This window comes from Lynx rufus, unplaced genomic scaffold (genome assembly GCF_022079265.1).
Source record: "Lynx rufus isolate CCGP_SWC_20201006 ecotype Redwood Valley unplaced genomic scaffold, mLynRuf1.p SCAF_8, whole genome shotgun sequence".
Taxonomy (NCBI): domain Eukaryota; kingdom Metazoa; phylum Chordata; class Mammalia; order Carnivora; family Felidae; genus Lynx; species Lynx rufus.
In genome coordinates this window covers 26,672,788-26,690,773 of record NW_025814896.1, presented here as the reverse complement: position 1 = coordinate 26,690,773, position 17,986 = coordinate 26,672,788, and the positions used below count along the sequence as shown (strand labels likewise).

General features: G+C 47.5%; 1 protein-coding gene across 2 annotated transcripts in view; it reads left to right on the top strand.

Moving 5' to 3' along the window:
* Positions 1-17,986, top strand: part of TM9SF4 (transmembrane 9 superfamily member 4) — a 54,648-nt gene that overhangs the window by 24,334 nt on the left and 12,328 nt on the right. Inside the window, exons 3-12 of one of the 2 annotated variants that reach the window (XM_047068304.1) lie at positions 4,092-4,191; positions 9,023-9,191; positions 9,292-9,421; positions 10,564-10,687; positions 11,996-12,114; positions 12,244-12,355; positions 13,715-13,785; positions 16,381-16,513; positions 17,557-17,638; positions 17,734-17,809. In XM_047068304.1, the coding sequence (XP_046924260.1) occupies positions 4,092-4,191; positions 9,023-9,191; positions 9,292-9,421; positions 10,564-10,687; positions 11,996-12,114; positions 12,244-12,355; positions 13,715-13,785; positions 16,381-16,513; positions 17,557-17,638; positions 17,734-17,809 (1,116 nt within the window). Of the gene's footprint in view, positions 1-4,091; positions 4,192-9,022; positions 9,192-9,291; positions 9,422-10,563; positions 10,688-11,995; positions 12,115-12,243; positions 12,356-13,714; positions 13,786-16,380; positions 16,514-17,556; positions 17,639-17,733; positions 17,810-17,986 lie in introns of those variants that run through there. The other variant, XM_047068305.1, reaches the window with a different exon arrangement.

Below are 17,986 nucleotides of genomic sequence, written 5' to 3'. Positions count from 1 at the left end.
ACAGATTTATTGGATAGTCTCTCAGGGTCAGCGCTCGGGAGGGAGTGAGGGAAGCAGGACTAGGCAGAGGGATTCACTGAGGCCTGCGGGAAGCTCTGGAACTGGAATGGCCGACCCTTCAGAGTTGTTCCAAGTTGAGGCAAGAGGACTGGTTCTTTGTATCCCTCAATGAACCAGTCATTGGATATGGACTGCCACCAGGGAGGGCGGGGAAGGGGCGTAATCTTGTGCGAGGGCTCCCAGCCAAAGGGTCTCTCCTCTGTCATCACCCAAATATAACCACTCTTAATACTTTGGTATTTTTCTGGGTCTTTTTTTTCCTGTACAGTGTTGACCGTGTAGGGCACTTGGCATCCCCTCGCCTCTGTAAATCCCCAGTTACTTGACTACTACACTGTTCCTCCCTTGGCAAAGTAACGAATAGTTGAAAGTTTTGAGTAGTCCTTCACATCCTTAGTGATTTTGTAAAAAAGGCTAACAAAACTTAGTTCCAAAAATAAATCCTGCTCCTAAAATAAACGTACATTTCCTGCCTCGTTATCGTGGTGATGTGAACCACATCTTCACTGGTCTGTGCAGAAGCAACTCAGTAAGATTGCATGAAAATCAAGTTTGTATCCTTTCCTGAGCGTCACAGTGTCCAAAAGGAGAAACAGAAGACAAGAAGGTCACAAAGGGCCGTCTACCTGATGTGCCACCATGTATGGGCCCCTTTGTTTGACACCACATTTTAGGTATTAGCAAAATGACATTGCTGTGTGTCGTGCTTATTTGGGGCATCACATACAAGCAGTTTGTGATTGTCCAGGAGTTGTTAATCAGTGAAGAGGGTAAATATATAAATAATACATTTGTTTAAAAAAAAAAAAAAACGAAAACTGCTATGAATCAAGTTGTAAAAGAGCTGGGATCTTATCTGTCTCAGTCACTGCTGTGTTACCAGCTCCTAATACATAGCCTGGCAGGGTGTATAAGTATGTCTGAAAGCATATAAATATGTTAAAAAGCATCTGCATTTAGAACTAAGCAGTAATTAATGAGTAGATGCAACGTTAGGTGTGTTGCATTATTGTGAGCATCTCTATTCCTCGGAGGTCAGACTGTTACTTTCAGGAACAGTAATTAAAGTAACATTTATTGAGGGTTATGTACATGCCAGGCATTATGCCTGATTTAACTCACGATTCCTCCCTCTCCGCCCCCCCCCCCCCAGCCCAGGAACCCTCTGAGGCAGATACTGTATATTTTACAGATTTACCGTATATTTTATAGATAAGGAAACCAAGGCCTAGGGAAGTAAACCAACTTGCCCAAGGTCATATGGAGACAAAGAAGTAGGATTAGTTCTTAACTGCTCCATCTCTTAACTACTGCAGTGCCCTTCCTCTCAGTGCTTTTGTCAAAAGCTGCCTCCAGAGCAAAGCTTGTGGCACAGGGAGGAGAGGGTGGCTCTGGCTTCCAGTCCTGCCAGGCTGGGGATGGAAGAGGGCACACTTTGGGTTGGGGGAGGGAGGGTGGGAGGGAACATAAAGGTGGGGCTCAGTTTCTTTGCAATGTGGATTCTTTTTTGATTATCCAGAAAGAGAGAATGGAGGAAACACAAAATAGCAGGCTGTTCTAATAGACAGTAACTTTTTGGCCATTTTGTCTCAAGCAATTCATGAAACGCTTAATAGATGTCCTCTGTCTCTTAGTCCGACATCTAAAAAGCTCTGAAACCCAGTTTTTGTGAGTTCCTTATAGACAAGACTTGGCCTGAAGTGTTTGACTTTATTTATCCCACTTAGTATGAACATTTTTGCATTTCTTTACACAGATAGTCATTAAATATGGGGTACTGCTCCAGACTCAGCTGGAGGGCATTGTCCACCCTGCCCTTTTAAAATAAAAATTTTTGTGGTTCCTGGGTGGCTCACTCAGGTAGCGGCTCAGGTCATGATCTCGTGGTTCATGGGTTTGAGCCCTGCATCGGGCTCTGTGCTGACAGCTCAGAGAGAGCCTGCTTCAGATTCTGTGCCTCCTTCTCTGTCTGCCCCTCCCCACTCATGCTCTGTCTCTCTCTCTCTGTCAAAAATAAACGTTAAAATGTTTTTAAAATAAATTCCTAATTTCAAAGCATGAGATTTTTTTTTAATTTAAATGCAAGTTTAACATATGGTATAATAATGATTTCAGAAATAGGATTTAGTGATTCATCACTTACTTGCAACACACGAAGCTCATCCCAGCAAGTGTCCTCCTTAATGCCCCTTGCCCATTTAGCCCAACACCCCTCCAACAACCCTCAGTTTGTTCCCTGTATTTTAGAGTCTCTTATGATTTGTCTCCCTCTCTGTTTCTATATTATTTTTGCTTCCCTTCCTTATGTTCATCTGTTTTATATCTTAAATTCCACATATTAGTGAAATTATATTTCTCTTTCTCTGACTGACTTATTTTGCTTAGCATCATACACTCTACTTCCATCCATGTTGTTGCAAATGGCAAGATTTCATTCTTTTTGATGGCCGAGTAATATTCCATTGTATATAGGGGCACCTGGGTGGCACAGTCAGTTAAACGTCTGACTTTGGCTCAGGTCACAATCTCATAGTTTGTGTGTGGGTTCAAGCCCCATCAGGCTCTGTGCTAACAGCTCAGAGCCTGAAGTTTGCTTTGGATTCTGTGTCTCCCTCCCTCTCCGTCCCTCCTGTCTCTGCCCCTCCCCCACTTGTGCTCTGTCTCTCTGTCTCTCTCTCAAAAGTAAATAAACATTAAAAAATTTTTTTAAAAAATATTCCATTGTGTATATGTATATATACACATATATACATCACATCTTTATCAATTCATCTGTCAGTGGACATTTGGGCTCTTTCCATACTTTGGCTATTATTGATAGTGCTGAGGTAAACATAAGGATGCATGTGCCCCTTCGAAACAGCACACCTATATCCTTTGGATAAATATCTAGTAGTGCAATTGCTTGGTCGTTGGGTAGTTCTATTTTTTCATTTTTTAAGGAACCTCCATATCAATGCATGAATTTTAAAAAAGGATTGTGGACCTGGATTCTAAAAATTACTTGTCCTTTTATAGATGATGCATGAGGAATGGTTGATAGTTTCTAAATAGCAAAGATAATTTTATTTACACGTAGACTAGAATTTTTTTTTTTTGCGACATTTTGTTCTGTTTACCTACGGTTTGGTGTTGTCTATGACTGTCACTGTTTTCAGAGCTATAGTCTGTGTGCATGTATCAGTTCCTAAACATTCTCCTTCATGGTCTTCTTAAACCTCATTTTTAATGGTTGCATGATATTTAATTGGATGAGTATATTATGGCTTACTGACCAGTGTGGGGGCTTATACTTGTTTTCCCGTTTTTCCTCTCTTCTGTCATGCAGCAAACATTTAATGAGCATTACTGTGTGCCTGGCTCTGTAGGTCCTTGCCCTCATGAAGCTTAAATCTTAAATTCTAGTGGGGGAAACTGATTTTTTAAAACAGGTAAACAAAATAATTATGTTGTATCAGACCTGTTACCTGGGAAACTACACATGTTGGAGTACAGCAAATGAAGGAATTCCCTTAGATGAAATAGTTGGGGAGAGACTTCCAGACGAGGGGCCTTAAGCTGGGACCTAAATGTGAGAAGGAGCCAGACAGGCACGGGGTCGGACCAAGAGGAGCAGCGGGCGCAGAGCCTGATGGGCTCGAGGAACTGTAGGCACTGTAACCACGCTGTGGTTATGAGCAAGGAGTCGACCTCTTTGTTCCTAAAGTTTATCCTCATTTGGAGTTATTCCTTAGGAAATATGCCCGGAAGTGAAATTATAGGGTCAAAGGACATCAGACTCTCAGCGTATTTGAATTTGGTTATGATTTTAAACAAAATCTGTGATGTAGTCTAAAGCTAATGACACATGAAATCAGAATTGTAGACTTTCTCATGTGTAGTATGCTACAGTTGCATCTGCTGCACTTAGTTTGCTTATTTGATAATGTTGCCGACTATACCAACAATGTGTGGGTACAGGTAGAACTATTGAAACAGCTGTCTTGGTTTCTGGATTGAGGAACAACAAACAGCCTCTCTTCTCCCACTAGGCTGTGAAGCTCACCAGCTCTCGAACCCAGCTACCTTATGAATACTACTCGCTGCCCTTCTGCCAGCCCAGCAAAATAACCTACAAGGCAGAGAATCTCGGTAAGTCTTTTCTCTCACTGTCAGCCTGTCGCAGATGGGAAGCCAGATCTTTGTGTAATGATGATAGCCGTGAACCCTGACTTTACCGTGTGCTGGACACCATTCTACGTGGTTTACGTACATATCAGCTCATTCAATCCTCGTAACATCCCCGGGGAGGTAGTTGCTGTTTTTATGCCTATTTTGTAGGTTAAGTGACTTGCCTCTGGTTATGTTGTTCATGGCTAAGCTGGGCTTGGAGTCCATGTGTTTGGACTTCAGAGTTGCAGGCTACTGCTCAGCCTGGCTCTCCCTTGATTTCTAGATACTCCCTTCTGTCTCTCTTGGCTTCTGTAACCTACTCTGCTTTTAATTAAAAGAATGAGTGACTACCTCTGGCCCTAAAGGAAGCAGAAACATCACCATAGTTCTTGCTAAGTGGTTGTGCAAGACTTGCCTCAAATAATGTGTGAAGCACCCAGCGCAGTGTCTGACATATGTGTTCCATAAATAGTAGCCATTTTATTCTAATTCAAATAATTCTTCATTTGGTAGAATTTTAGACTTAAAGCAAAAGACACTCATTCAGAAGCCTCTGTTCCTGACACAATTATTAGTACTTACTCTGTGCCCATCTTGGTTTTGGAAGGATGCTGTCCCTGACCTCAAGGAACTTAGGAGACTTTCCTCTTTTAGCTGAGGAGGGAGAAAGGAGAGAACTTTCTTGAGCAGGCCTCTGAAAGGGCTGCCTTCTCTGTCAGGGCTACCCATGGCTCAGATGTTTTAGTCAGCTTAACCAGAACCAGGCAGCACCTCCCAGCCCTCAGTCTTGCCTCGTACTGTTGCCTCAGGGCTGATTTCCACTGACTGTCTGGGCTGCCCCTCCTGCCTGTCACTTATGCTTCTTTTCTCTTTCCACACCACACCATGCCACGCCCAACCACCTGTCTCTGTCTGAGAAACGTGACCTGCTTTGTCTTCCAGGCCCCTTGCTACCCGGACCCTTGAGAGCAGCTCCTCCCTTCCCATGAGCTGGTGTGGATTCGTTGGCAGCCCGTGGCTCAGCACCTCGGTGTGACACTGGGTGATCTTAACCTCTCTGAGCCTCTGCCATATCTTCTATGAAGCTGGGGGATGTTCCTGCCTCATAGAAATGGAAACCTCTTGGGGCACCTGGGTGGCTCAGTCAGCTGAGCTTCCAACTTCAGCTCAGGTCATGATCTCATGGTCTGTGGGTTCAAGCCCCGTGTCGGGCTCTGTGCTGACAGCTTAGAGCCTGGAGCCTGCTTCAGATTCTGTGTCTCCCTCTCTCTCTCTGCCCCTCCCCCACTTGCACTGTGTGTGTGTGTGTGTGTGTGTGTGTGTGTGTGTGTGTGTGTGTATGTGTGTGTGTGAAATAATGGATAAACATTTAAAAAAAATTTTTTTAAAAGAAATAGAAACCTCTGTGTACAAAAGTTATCCTGCTGTATTGTATCATTCTGTCTTCAAGGAGTGGCTCCCTTCATGGCCTAGGGGCTCTTAGAGTGGAGGGATCATGCCTTCCATTCCTCTCTCTCCCACTTCTGACCCAGTGTAAGAATCCACTGGAGGATTCAGTCAATGTTAGTGTCCTACCTGAATGGAGCAGAAACCTCCTTCATTATATACCTGTTGGATGGCAAGCCTTGTACTTAGCATTATCATCATCACCACCGTTAGTATTTACAGGGCTCTTCTAGGAGCTGGGCATTGTTCTAGGCCCTTCTCTGCTTTAACTTAGTTAATTCTCACAACAGCCCTATGAAAGTAGCTACCCTTACTATCCCCTTAACATAGGTAAGGGAAGTGAGACAAAAGGAGGTAAAGTCATGTGCCCCAGTCATTCACCAATAGGGTTACCCCCATTTCATAGTAGAGGGAACAGCAGCTTCAGGGGTTTAAGACTTGCCAATAGGTGGAGAAACTGAAATATTAGCCCAGGTTTTTTTTTGCTTGTTTGTTTTTTAACTCTAAAGACGATTCTTTCTGTTGTCCTGGCTGTCTTCCCCAGAAAGGTTCATTTGGGCTGTCTGAGGGCTGTGCTCATGGTGATCGCACTGATGGAGGTTCATATCATGGCGTGCGAGGGAGTGTCTGTGGCAGATGCACTGGAGTACAATGTCAGGCTCTCTTAGAGGGTCCACGTTCATAGCTTGTAGCTCATTCAGCCTGGCTGGCTCTCTGCTCCAGCTATTAAAGGTTGAAAGGAATACTTCTGTATTAGAAATGAGCCGTTCCAAACCAGCATGTCCTCTTTCTTGGTTTAAATTTAATTTCTAAATATCAAGAAATGATACCTGCTGGCTTGGTCTGCAGATTGGTTTCTGTCTGTGTATGTCCTTCCTTTTCTCAAGTGAGCTCCTTGTAAACTAAAAAGAAGTGGGCATTAGGGCATGGTGTAGAGGAAGGGGCCCAAGAGCTTAGCACTACCACAGTCCCCTTGAATGATCATGGGCTAGTTAGTCACTGTCCCTGTCTGGTTCTAGCATGGCCGTCTGTGAAATGAAGAGGATGACCCGAATCATTTCGACAGTGGACCGTGCACGTGTCTTATTGGCATCCTTGTTCTCCACTGGCCAGTCGCTCCCTGGGTTTAATGGACTCAGCTGCCGTTACTAGGCTTCTAAAAGGGGGAGAAGGGGAGTCCCTCTCCTGAGTGGCCTCGTCCACACTCGTCACAGCTGCTACTTTGCATGGCTGTGTCGTACCCTCTGAGGTGGCGCAGCTCGTGCCCTGCCGCACGGTTTACAGGCCAGCAACTCACAGCTTCTATCCACAGCCCTGACCTGGCCTTTGAGCCCTAAATTTGGATATCTCACCTCCTGCTTGACATACCCACCTGACGTCTCCAAACTGAAAAAACGCCTTCGGTCTAAATTTGCTCTTCTTCCTGTTTTCCCCCTAGAACTCGGCTGTGGAAACCTCAGTCTACCTGATGTGCACCACTCCTCACTCATCCCTTTTGTCAGTCAGCATCAGGTCCCCTAGTTTTGCCTGCTCGGTAGCTCCTGAATCTGTGTACATGCTTCCAGCCTCAGCATAGCCCTGACCAGCCACCGTCATCGCTTATGTGCATGACTGACTGGGATCGCCCCAACCAGTCCCTTGCCTCTTCTGTGTTTCCTTGACAAAACAGCCAGAGTGATCTTTCTGTCATCAGAATCAGATACTGTCTTCCTTCAGCTGTTAGCAACCTTTCACTGGCGTTTCTTGCTCCCTGGATAAAGATCGGACTTCCAGCACAGCCCCCAGGCCCTCAGGTCCAGCTCTGGCCCATATCTTGAGCTCACCTTAAGTCACTTTCCCACGTGCCCTCTGCACTGCAACCACACAGGTGTCTCAGACTCACCACCCTTCTCCCACCCTCAGGAGCTTTTGCATGTACTGTTCCTTCTGTCTAGAATGTTCTTCCTCTGTCTCATTACATAGTTAACGCCTCTCTCCTTTTAGAGCTCACTTCAAACATCAGTTCCTCAGAGAAACTTTCCTAGACCTGCTCCCCCATGTCTAGAGCAAGTTCCTCTTGTTATACGATGTAGTCTCGTTATCCTGATGATTTAACCAAAGTCTGTCTTCCCACTACACTGTAAGATCCATGAGTATGTCTGTTCAACATTGCATCTTCAGGGCCCAGCACGTAACCAATACTAGTTAGGAACAAATGAACAAACGAATGAATGAATGAACAAATGAATGAACAAACAAACAACTGAAGGAATGACTGACTAACTAGGCAGAGAGTGCCGTATCCAAGCAGGTCCATGCTGGGAAGCACGTGTTAGACCAAGTGTTCGTGCAGGAGCTAGTCCTGCCTGTTGGCTTTGGTGGGTCTTCAGCTTGCCCCAGTTTCACAATGTCCCAGAAGAACTGTTAGTAGAGTTCAGAATGAAAGTGCCATCGGTTTTAGTTGACAGTCCCTAACTGCTCAGTGCCTGCTAGCATGACATCCGGAGGCCCCTCTGAAGCAACAGGCATGCAAAGGGTGTGCCAGTTCGTTAAGTAAAAACATGTTTTGGCTAAAAAATCTCAGGTGCTGGATTTCAGTCCACTTCCTCTCCCTGCCTGAGCTAGGATCTGAAGACACAGAAATGAATAGGACACATTGTCGGCCCTTAAAAGAACTCAGAGGTCGCAGAAATTTAATATATTAACACATTGTGCAAAGTCGCATCATTGACATGGAAAGGTGCAAAGGTGATGCTGATGATAAAAATAGTATTTGTTGTCTGCCTGCTCTGTGCCTGGTACTTTATTTTTCATTGTAACCCTGTGAGATGGTTACTATTATAATCCCCATTTTACAGGTAAGGAAATTGAAGTTTGTTGAGATTAAGTAATTTAACCAAGACTGCTAAGATAGTGAGTGGCAGAGCCAAGGTTCAATGGCCAGTCCTGTCTTCGCCACTGTACAAGACTGCCTGTATACAGAGGCAAATCAGGGAAGAGGGTGACGGGCTCAGCCCTGAAGAACTCAGAAAGCACTTCGCAGAGGGTGAAATAGAAACAGCTTGAAGAGTGAGGAGGAATTTCCCAGGAACATGGGGCAAGAAGTAGCACTCTGGGCAAAGGAAATGACATGAGGCCCAGAGGCATGGAATGACATGGCATATTTGATGTGCCCTGGAGAGTCTGGGGGTGGTAGAGCAGAACGGGGGTGGAACGTACAGGTGGGAGTAGGATGGGCAAGCTATCTACAGACAGGGCAGAGCATTGAGTGCCAGGTGCAGAACTGCCAGAGGCCCTGCAAGTCAGCCCGGTGTCCCCGTGGCTCTGCTGGCCTCAGCAACCTCAGGGCTGAAACTCTGAGATCCATCTGTCTCTCTTACGGCAGGAGAGGTGCTGAGAGGGGACCGGATTGTCAACACCCCTTTCCAGGTGCTAATGAACAGCGAAAAGAAGTGTGAAGTTCTGTGTAGCCAGTCCAACAAGCCAGTGACCCTGACCGTGGAACAGAGCCGGCTTGTGGCCGAGCGGATCACGGAAGACTACTATGTCCACCTGTAAGTTGTCCTCTGCTCCCTGCAAGCCTCGCCTTGGTGGATGGGAGGGCACTGACGGGAGAGGCGGCCCAGAGGGACTGAGCGGGCCTTCGGTTTCCAGCATTGCCGATAACCTGCCTGTGGCCACCCGGCTGGAGCTCTACTCCAACCGCGAAGGCGATGACAAGAAGAAGGAAAAGGATGTGCAGTTTGAGCATGGCTACCGGCTTGGCTTCACGGATGTCAACAAGGTAGGGTGTCTCGTCGGGCTGAAGGGCTGTGGGAGTTTCACCCTTTAAGGCACGAGCTCTTGGGGCCCCAGGGAAGGATATATTTAGCTAGAGGTTTATCACAAAGGTAGGATGGCCAGGGCAGCTTTCTCTTAGTGCCCCTAGGCATGGCCTGTCAGAGTCCGAGTGCTTTGGGCAAGGCTCTGGCAGATGCTACACAGGAAGTGGAAGGCACAGTCCCTAAAAAGTTAGATTCCACATTTATAAGACTAAAACAAAAGAAAAAACGCAGAATTCCGTCAGTATGTAGGAAAGAGAGCTTTGTAGTGGTCTAGAGCATGCTGGCTTCCTGGGTTTTGGATCTCACTTCCACCACCTACTAGTTGTTGAGTGACCTTGAGCCTACCTGTTTCCTCACTGTGCCCTCGATTCCTCGTCGGTGAAATGTATGTAATGGCCATACCCGCCCTTTGGGGTTGTTACGCAGTGTAAATCAGATAATTTGTGTGTCTGCTTCATAGCACAGCCTCTGAGAAATATGCTGATAATGACAATGGTTGTAATAGTGATTCTCCTATCTTTCTAATTTTCTAAACGAACTCCTACCGCGTGGGGAATAAAAGGCAAAACCATTTCTTTTGAGGCATAATCCCTGTCCTCAAAGGGCTTCTGGTACCAATTAGGAAGAGGACTGACCATGTAGACCCTGCATCTTAAGTCCTAGTTGCTGCTCACTGATGGTGCTGGCGCCATGACGACTGATGCCAGCGGAGTTCAGAAGAGCTTGTTGTGCGTTCAGGTTGTCATGGAGGAGGTGGGCCTTGAAAACTAGGTAGGCTCGAGCTGAGTGGAGTCGGGTGGTGTCCTAGCTGCAGCAGATGTGAGAACACAGCTGCGGAGTGGGGACTGTGCACGGGGCAGGGAGATGTCAGGGGAGACTGCGGGGGAGCTAGGTGTCTGAGAAGATGATAGAAGGCCTTGAATGGTGGGCCTAAGCCCAGGGACCCCTAGAGGGTTTCTGAGTGGGGAGTGCTGTGAGAGCAGTGTTTCTGGCAGGTTGAAATAGCTCGGCATGCTGGACGAGGGGAGGGACCTGCTACCTGGGGTGATTCTCTGGCTATTTCTTGACTGCTGGTATTTTGTTCTCTCCATCGCTGTTTTAGATCTACCTGCACAATCACCTCTCGTTCATCCTTTACTACCACCGGGAGGACCTGGAAGAGGACCAGGAGCATACGTACCGCGTCGTCCGCTTCGAGGTGATTCCCCAGAGCATCAGGCTGGAGGGTGAGTGGGGAGGTGTGACCAGAGGGGCAGGGCTGGATGGGCCTGGGCTTCCACACCCAGGGTCTTCTCACACTCGTTTCTGAGACGGCTGATAGGCCACTGTGTTATATGGGCCCGGCCAAGGTAGGGTCACTGCATTCCCATCAGAAAAGGTGACGAGCAAGGGGAGAGCTGCCATCTGTTGTGTCCTGGCCTGGCACCTTCCCAGTTTACCACCTCCCAGCACCCCCTGGAGGTATGTGGTGATCATAGATGAGGAACCAGAGACTCAGAGAGATTGGTGACCTGGCCAAGAACACACAGCCACTGGGACTTGGCTAGGCCTCTCATAAGAACCAGCCGGCTTACCCTCAGTTGGAAGAACAAAGGGGCAGGCAGAGCGGTCGGGCAGCTGGTTTCTGTGCTTCTTTTCCTCTGTGTGAGTGATTGGCGTAGACTAGAATTGGCCCAGGTCACCAGTTGTGCAGGAATCTGAGAGCCCAACCCTAGCTCTATAGGCCTGATAGGACCTGGTCCAGCTTCTCACCTGTCAGCCTTTGCTCACCATGGGACATACTTGGATTTAGCAGGCCTAGCCTTGGTCCAGGTGGTAGTGGGTTTCTGGCTTTTTTTTTCTTTGTTTTTCTTTTTAAGCTATGGAACCTCGTTTTTAGTCATACCCAGAAATCTCATGTAAGACATAGATCCTGTGCTTTCAGAGCACTGTGCTGCCCCTCCTTCTGGTGAGTGTCGTGAGCACAGCTTTACGTTTGCCGTGGGATTTTTTGACATCATCTCTCCCCTCAACTGTTTCCTTGAGTTTAGAGACTCTGTCTCCTTTTCTCCCCATTTTGTTTCCAGCACAGTACTGGGCACGTAGTAGGTTCTTACTGTGTGTTAAATTAGTGGACAGATAACAGGATGAACAGATGAATAAATGAAGAACGAAGCATCTGAGTGATTGCAGTACTGAAGTGTTGGGCCTTTGGAGACAGTGAATGAGAAAACATGATAGCATGAATCGGTGGTATTTTTCCTGTTTGGTGAGGGTGAGTGAATACGTGAATGTTTGAATTGAGTGAAGGAAGACATTAAATGAGGGTCTCAGACCCCCTCTTGCACACCCAGCACATGCCTCTCTTCATCCCCAACGGCCCTTAGGAAGGTCAGGGCTCTGGGATGCACAGTTTTACAACTGTCTTGCTTCTTCTCAGACCCTGGGTCCCAGCAGCAGGCCTCTGAGGGCCCCCTCCCCCCGCCCCCACAGAACAGCCCATGGGTAGTGTCACTGGCCCCCACAGGAACAGACTGAGTCTCTATCTCTCACAGACATCAAGGCAGACGAGAAGAGTTCTTGCACCCTGCCTGAGGGCACCAGCTCCTCGCCCCAGGAAATTGACCCCACCAAGGAGAATCAGCTGTACTTCACCTACTCTGTACACTGGGAGGTGAGAAGGGGCTGGAGCTCATGACAGGGGAGGTGGGTTCTGGTCTGGGCAGGAATTGTCTAACAAGAGACCTGACTCTTAAGTGCTTCTTTTCCACCCTATCTTCCCCCTCCCCCTGCCACCCTCCAGGAAAGTGACATCAAATGGGCCTCTCGTTGGGACACTTACCTGACCATGAGTGATGTGCAAATCCACTGGTTTTCTATCATTAACTCCGTCGTGGTGGTCTTCTTCCTATCAGGTGAGAGATCTGTGGGATGGAAGGTAGAGAGGACAAGAGGGTGAGGGAGGAAGGTCTGAGGCATCACATTACTTAAGGGGGACTTCTAGGGTGTTCCAGGGGGCCAAGTGTAGGTCAAAACAGACATCAGGGCTCTGTGCTAGGCATCAGGTGTGCAGAGGTGAAGAAGATTCAGTCTCTACCTTGGAGAGCTCCCTAGGGAGAGACAGATACATCTCTTCGTGCACACCTTCCTTGATTCATTCGACAAGATTTTGTTGTTGCCCATGCTGTGCAGGCACTGCCACAGGCCGGGGATGTGGCATTGAGCGGGTCCAGCCCAGTCTCTGCCCCCACAGAGTCTGTTCTGGTGGTAGGAGAGACAAAAAAGCAAAAACATGGTTGAGACCTGAGGGTGATAAGTGCTGTGGAGCAGATACAGGGTGACCAGACGCCCAGCTGTGGAAGGCTGCTTTAGAGAAACCCTCTCTGAATGAGGAGCCACCATTCAGAGACCCGGGGAAGGACTGGTCCAGCAAGGCCACGGCCCTGCAGTAGGACAGGCTTGGTGAGAGGCTGGCGAGCAGGGGGAGGGTAGTGGGCAGAGGTAGAGTAAAACTGGTCATTTCAGTATCATATGGGAAGTAAAGATAATGCCCGCTGCTCTGTATTTCACACTTACTGAGGGCTAGCTGCTGTGTTAATAAGCACTTTACAAACCTCTCATTCCTTCAGATTCCATGAGCTAAGCCTAAAATGTTAAGTTAGCTTGAGGTCATACAACACGTTCTCTTAACCACTATCGTGTGCTGCCCAGAGAGGCAAACGAGCTACTGTGGAGGTACAAGTGAGGGGACCTCCAAACCATTTGGTGTGTTGAAAGGCAAAGATGCCTAGAGTGAGTCTTGCAGTGGGGGTGGGAGTCAGGGCAGAGTGGGGCGTTGCAGGCAAAGGGAGCAAGGAATAGCCCCGGTAGAGGCGTGAGGTGAGAGTAGAGGAGGCTGTGAACGGATGACAAAAGGAGCAGGCAAGCAGGGCAGAGTAAGAGGTGAGTCTGGGAAGAAGTGAGGCTACAGAAGTCAGTAAGACCAAGCCACAGAGCAGCTGGGTGCTGTTCTCCCTGGAATAAAAAGCACTGTGCTTTGGCTGCCCACGCCTGTCCCCTGCCCTCTTTCCTGCCCTTGGGGAGGAAATCCTCCGTGTGCCCTTGTCTGGATAGCTGGGGTAGAGCTCTGCTCAGGAGAGGCAGCTGCATAGCCAGTTCCCACTGGAGGAAGTTCCCAGCCATCACTCAACAAAACACCAAGCCTAGGAGGGCATGCAGCCCAGGAGACCGTATTGGCAGTACTCACAGCTCTTCTCCCCACCCGTTTGTTTCAGGCATCCTGAGCATGATCATCATTCGGACCCTCCGGAAGGACATCGCCAACTATAACAAGGAGGATGACATTGTACGAGGTCTTGGCTGGGGAGGGATGGACTTGGAGAGGGAGGGCAGACTAGCAGTAGGGCTCTGGGCCTATCAGACTCTGTGTGTGTGTGGGGGGGGGGCTGGGGAGGGATGGGCTTGGAGAGGGAGGGCAGACTAGCAGTAGGGCTCTGGGCCTATCAGACTGTGCGTGCGTGCGTGCGTGCGTGCGTGTGTGTGTGTGTGTGTGTGTGTGTGTCTGGGGAGGGATGGACTTGGAGAGGGAGGGCAGACTAGCAGTAGGGCTCTGGGCCTATCAGACTGTGTGTGAGTGTGAGTGTGTGTGTGTGTGTGTGTGTGTGTGTGTGTGTGTGTGTTTCATAGAGTAGTTTGAAAGGGAAAATAAATGTTTAATCCCAAAATGATGGGGATAGGCTTTCTGATTTCCAAGCACAAAAGGATTGGGAGAAATCACAGAAAGAAAACTTAATGGATATGACATTAAAAATCTAAAAACTGGGGGCACCTGCCTGGCTCAGTTGGTAGAGCATGCAACTCTTAATCTCAGGGCCGTAAATTCAAGCCTCGCATTTGCTGTGGAGCCTACTTAAAACAAAAAATCTAAAAACTGTTCTGCATGTCAGAATACATACACACACAAAACAGAAAAGTGGGAGACAGTTGCAACAAACTTGAAAAAAGATGATACAGTTAAAAGAATTAAAAAGCCCCAGAATTTCTAATGTGAGAAGGAACAAAAATGTATAGATTATACATGGCTAGTAAACTTGCGAATAACCATTTTTACCTCAGGGATAACCCTCCCCCCCCCCCAAATACAGAGTCCAACAATAATGAGAAGACAGTGGGGCACTTGGGTGGCTCAGGTGGTTAAGCATCCAACTTCGGCTTGGGTCATTATCTCACAGTTTGTGAGTTCAAGCCTCTCATTGGGCTCTGTGCTGACAGCTCAGAGCCTGGAGTCTGTTTCAAATTCTTTGTCTCCTGTCTCTCTCTTCCCCTCCCCCTACTTGTGCTTGGTTGCTCTCTTTCAAGAATAAATAAACATTAAAAAAAAAAAAAAGTTTGGACCTTCAAATCAGCTCAAGTGTTTTTTAGTATAATACTTACCATTGGCACGGTTGACCTGAGCTAAACACCTTTGCACACCACCCAAGCAAGTATAAATTGGTAGTTTTCTGAAAAGTAACTAATCAGTCTATATACCATGAGCTATAAAATGATTTGTTTGCTTTGACCCAGTAATTCTTCTAGAATTTTCCTAAGGAAAACAAAAACACAAAGGCTTGGTCTAGAAATATTTATTATAGCTATATTTATAACTCGAATAAACTGGATATAGCCTGATATTCCATAATAATGGATTGGTTATGTTATGGTACAATTACACAATGAAAAATTGTGCAGACATTAAAATAGTAATGCAAGGAATATTTATTGGAAATGATGAAATGCTCATGATCAAACAACTGAAAATAACAAAGTACGCAGTAAATACAGTATGATTCCAATCCCATTGTTTAAAAATTATATATACACATGCACATATACGTATATAAAGGGCTAAAGGAAATGTATCAAAACAATGGCATTGTTTTATGTCTTTCTGGGTTTTTAAAAACTTTTGACTGTTCACTTATGAGTTTTATATCTTCTGTGTAGTCTTTCTGGATTTTTAAAAAATTTTCTACTTTTTGTCCATTTGAATATCATGCCATATGCCAAAAAAATATTTTTTCACTTTTTTATTACACAAGAACACATAATTTTTTTAAGTGTATTTTGTGAGTGAGTGAGAGACAGCATGCGCATGTGTGAGCTGAGGAGGGAGGGAGGGAGAGAGAGAGAGAGAGAGTGAGAGAGAGAGAGAATGAGAATCCCAAGCAGGCTCTCTACATTATTAGCGCAGAGCCCGATGTGGGGCTCAACTCAGTGAACTGGGAGATCATGACCTGAGCCGAAATCAAGAGTTGGATACTTAACCAACTGAGCCATTCAGGCGCCCCACACATACTACTTTTATAATCAGGTAAAAAAAGCTGGCGGTGGGGGGGTGGGACACCTGGGTGGCTCAGTCGGTTAAGCATCCGACTTTGGCTCCAGTTATGATCTCACAGTTCATGGATTCAAGCCCCGCATCAGGCTCTGTGTTGACAGCTCGGAGCCTAAAGCCTGCTTCGGATTCTGTGTCTCCCTCTCTCTCCCTGAAACCCCCACCCCCACCCCCCGCTCACACTCTCTCTCTCAAAAATAAACATTAAAAAAAAGCTAAAAAAAAAATTGCTTCTAAATCTCACCACCCAAAACCCCTCAGAGTTAACATTTCATTGTGTTGATGTTTAAATTATTTTTTCATGCCCCAGGCACGTGGAATTTGGAGAGGAGGTTTGCCTTTTATGTAGCTGTCAGCCTCATATTTGTGCCCTCCTTTTCCATGTGACAGTTCTCTGGGAAGTGCTATTTCATTTGCTTACACCCCTGTCAGAGTGGAGGCTGGTTGATACCTGAGGGACCCTCAGCCCTAGTCAGGTTGCATGGGTCCTTGGGGATGGTCCCTGCAGGAGCTGCCTCCTCCGAAGCCCAGGAAGCAGCCTCATTCTCTTACCCTCTCCTGCAGGAAGACACCATGGAAGAGTCTGGGTGGAAGCTGGTTCATGGTGATGTCTTCAGGCCCCCCCAGTACCCCATGATCCTCAGCTCCCTCCTGGGCTCAGGCATTCAGCTCTTCTGTATGATCCTCATAGTCATCTGTGAGTGGGCCTGGTGGGGCTGGGTGTGGGGTCCTGTCACCAGAGGAGCACAGGCCTGAGTCTGAGAGAGGAGTGGAGAAGGGGGGCATGTCAGCAACACAGGGCCAGACAGAGTCAGCCATCCCAGTGGGAAGGCTGGGTCCTCTCAGCACCAGGCTCTGGTGGTGTGATGCCCCTCAGAGTTTTCCAGCACTATTGATAGCCTACCACGCCCACTCCATCAGTGAAGCCGCACATCAGTGCTGTGACATCGGCCTCTCTCTACAGTCAGGCCTTAGTGACTAACACAAGTCCGCAATGGCATTGGGAACGAAATCAGGTCTTTTCTCAGAGAACAGCCCAAAAAACCCTAATATATGGTAATTATAGACGGTTCTTAAGTCAGTCTGTCTAAATTTTTTTTTTCCATTTTAACTATTTTTTGACGTATAACACTGTGTAAGTTTAAGGTAGACAACACAACAACTTGATATATGTATAGATTGTGAAATGATCACGACAGTACATTTTGTTAACGTTCATCACCCCACGTAGGTACATAATTTTTTTTCTTTGATGAGAACTTTTAAGATCTAATCTCTCAGCAACTGATCTGCCTAAATTTGTATCTCAGCCTCATGCCTTTAATCTTTGTAACTTTGGATAAGTCACTTAACCTCTGCGAACGTGTTTTCTCATTTGAGAAATGGATAACCAGCCTCTACCTTGGAGGGCTGATAGGGCAGATTCAGTGAGCTGGCGTTCATAATGCTGTCTGTCAGCTCAGTGCCTGGCTGGTTGCAAGTGCTCTGTGGGCTGGAAGCCACAGTTAAGACGTGTCCAGCCAAGGCCCAGTGCCACTGTGCCCCTCTGCATTGCAGCTGAGACCGGTCTTCCCCTGCAGAGAGGAAGGGAGTGTGCTGTCAGGAAGGCCAAGGGAGAAGGGAGCCTCATTTAGCCTCATCTGCCCTGGGCCCTGTGTGCTATCCTGGGATGGGGGCTGGGGCCTGGGACCATGGCCATCAGCCACCCTGACTCTCTCTCTTCCCCCACTCCCTCCACAGTCGTGGCCATGCTCGGGATGCTGTCGCCCTCCAGCCGGGGAGCTCTCATGACCACGGCCTGCTTCCTCTTCATGTTCATGGGGTAGGTGTGTCTGAGCAGGCTCTGGGGCTGGCATAGGCTGCCTGCCCTTCAGCCAGCAAATCCCATTGGTGTGGATCCCTCCCATTTCCCTGCAGGGTGTTTGGTGGATTTTCTGCTGGCCGTCTGTACCGCACTCTAAAAGGCCATCGGTGGAAGAAAGGAGCCTTCTGTGTAAGTGTCCTAACCTCCTGCCAGTGTTGGTGTGGAGCCAAGAAGCTTCTTCCTAGGCTCCTTAGCAGTGTAGGCAGTCTGTGGTGGGGGTTAGGACCAGAGGCAGAGCAGCAGAGTGATAGAGTTGGGGCGGGGGGGTACTCACCTGAGGGTCAGGAACACTGGGCTGTCGCCACA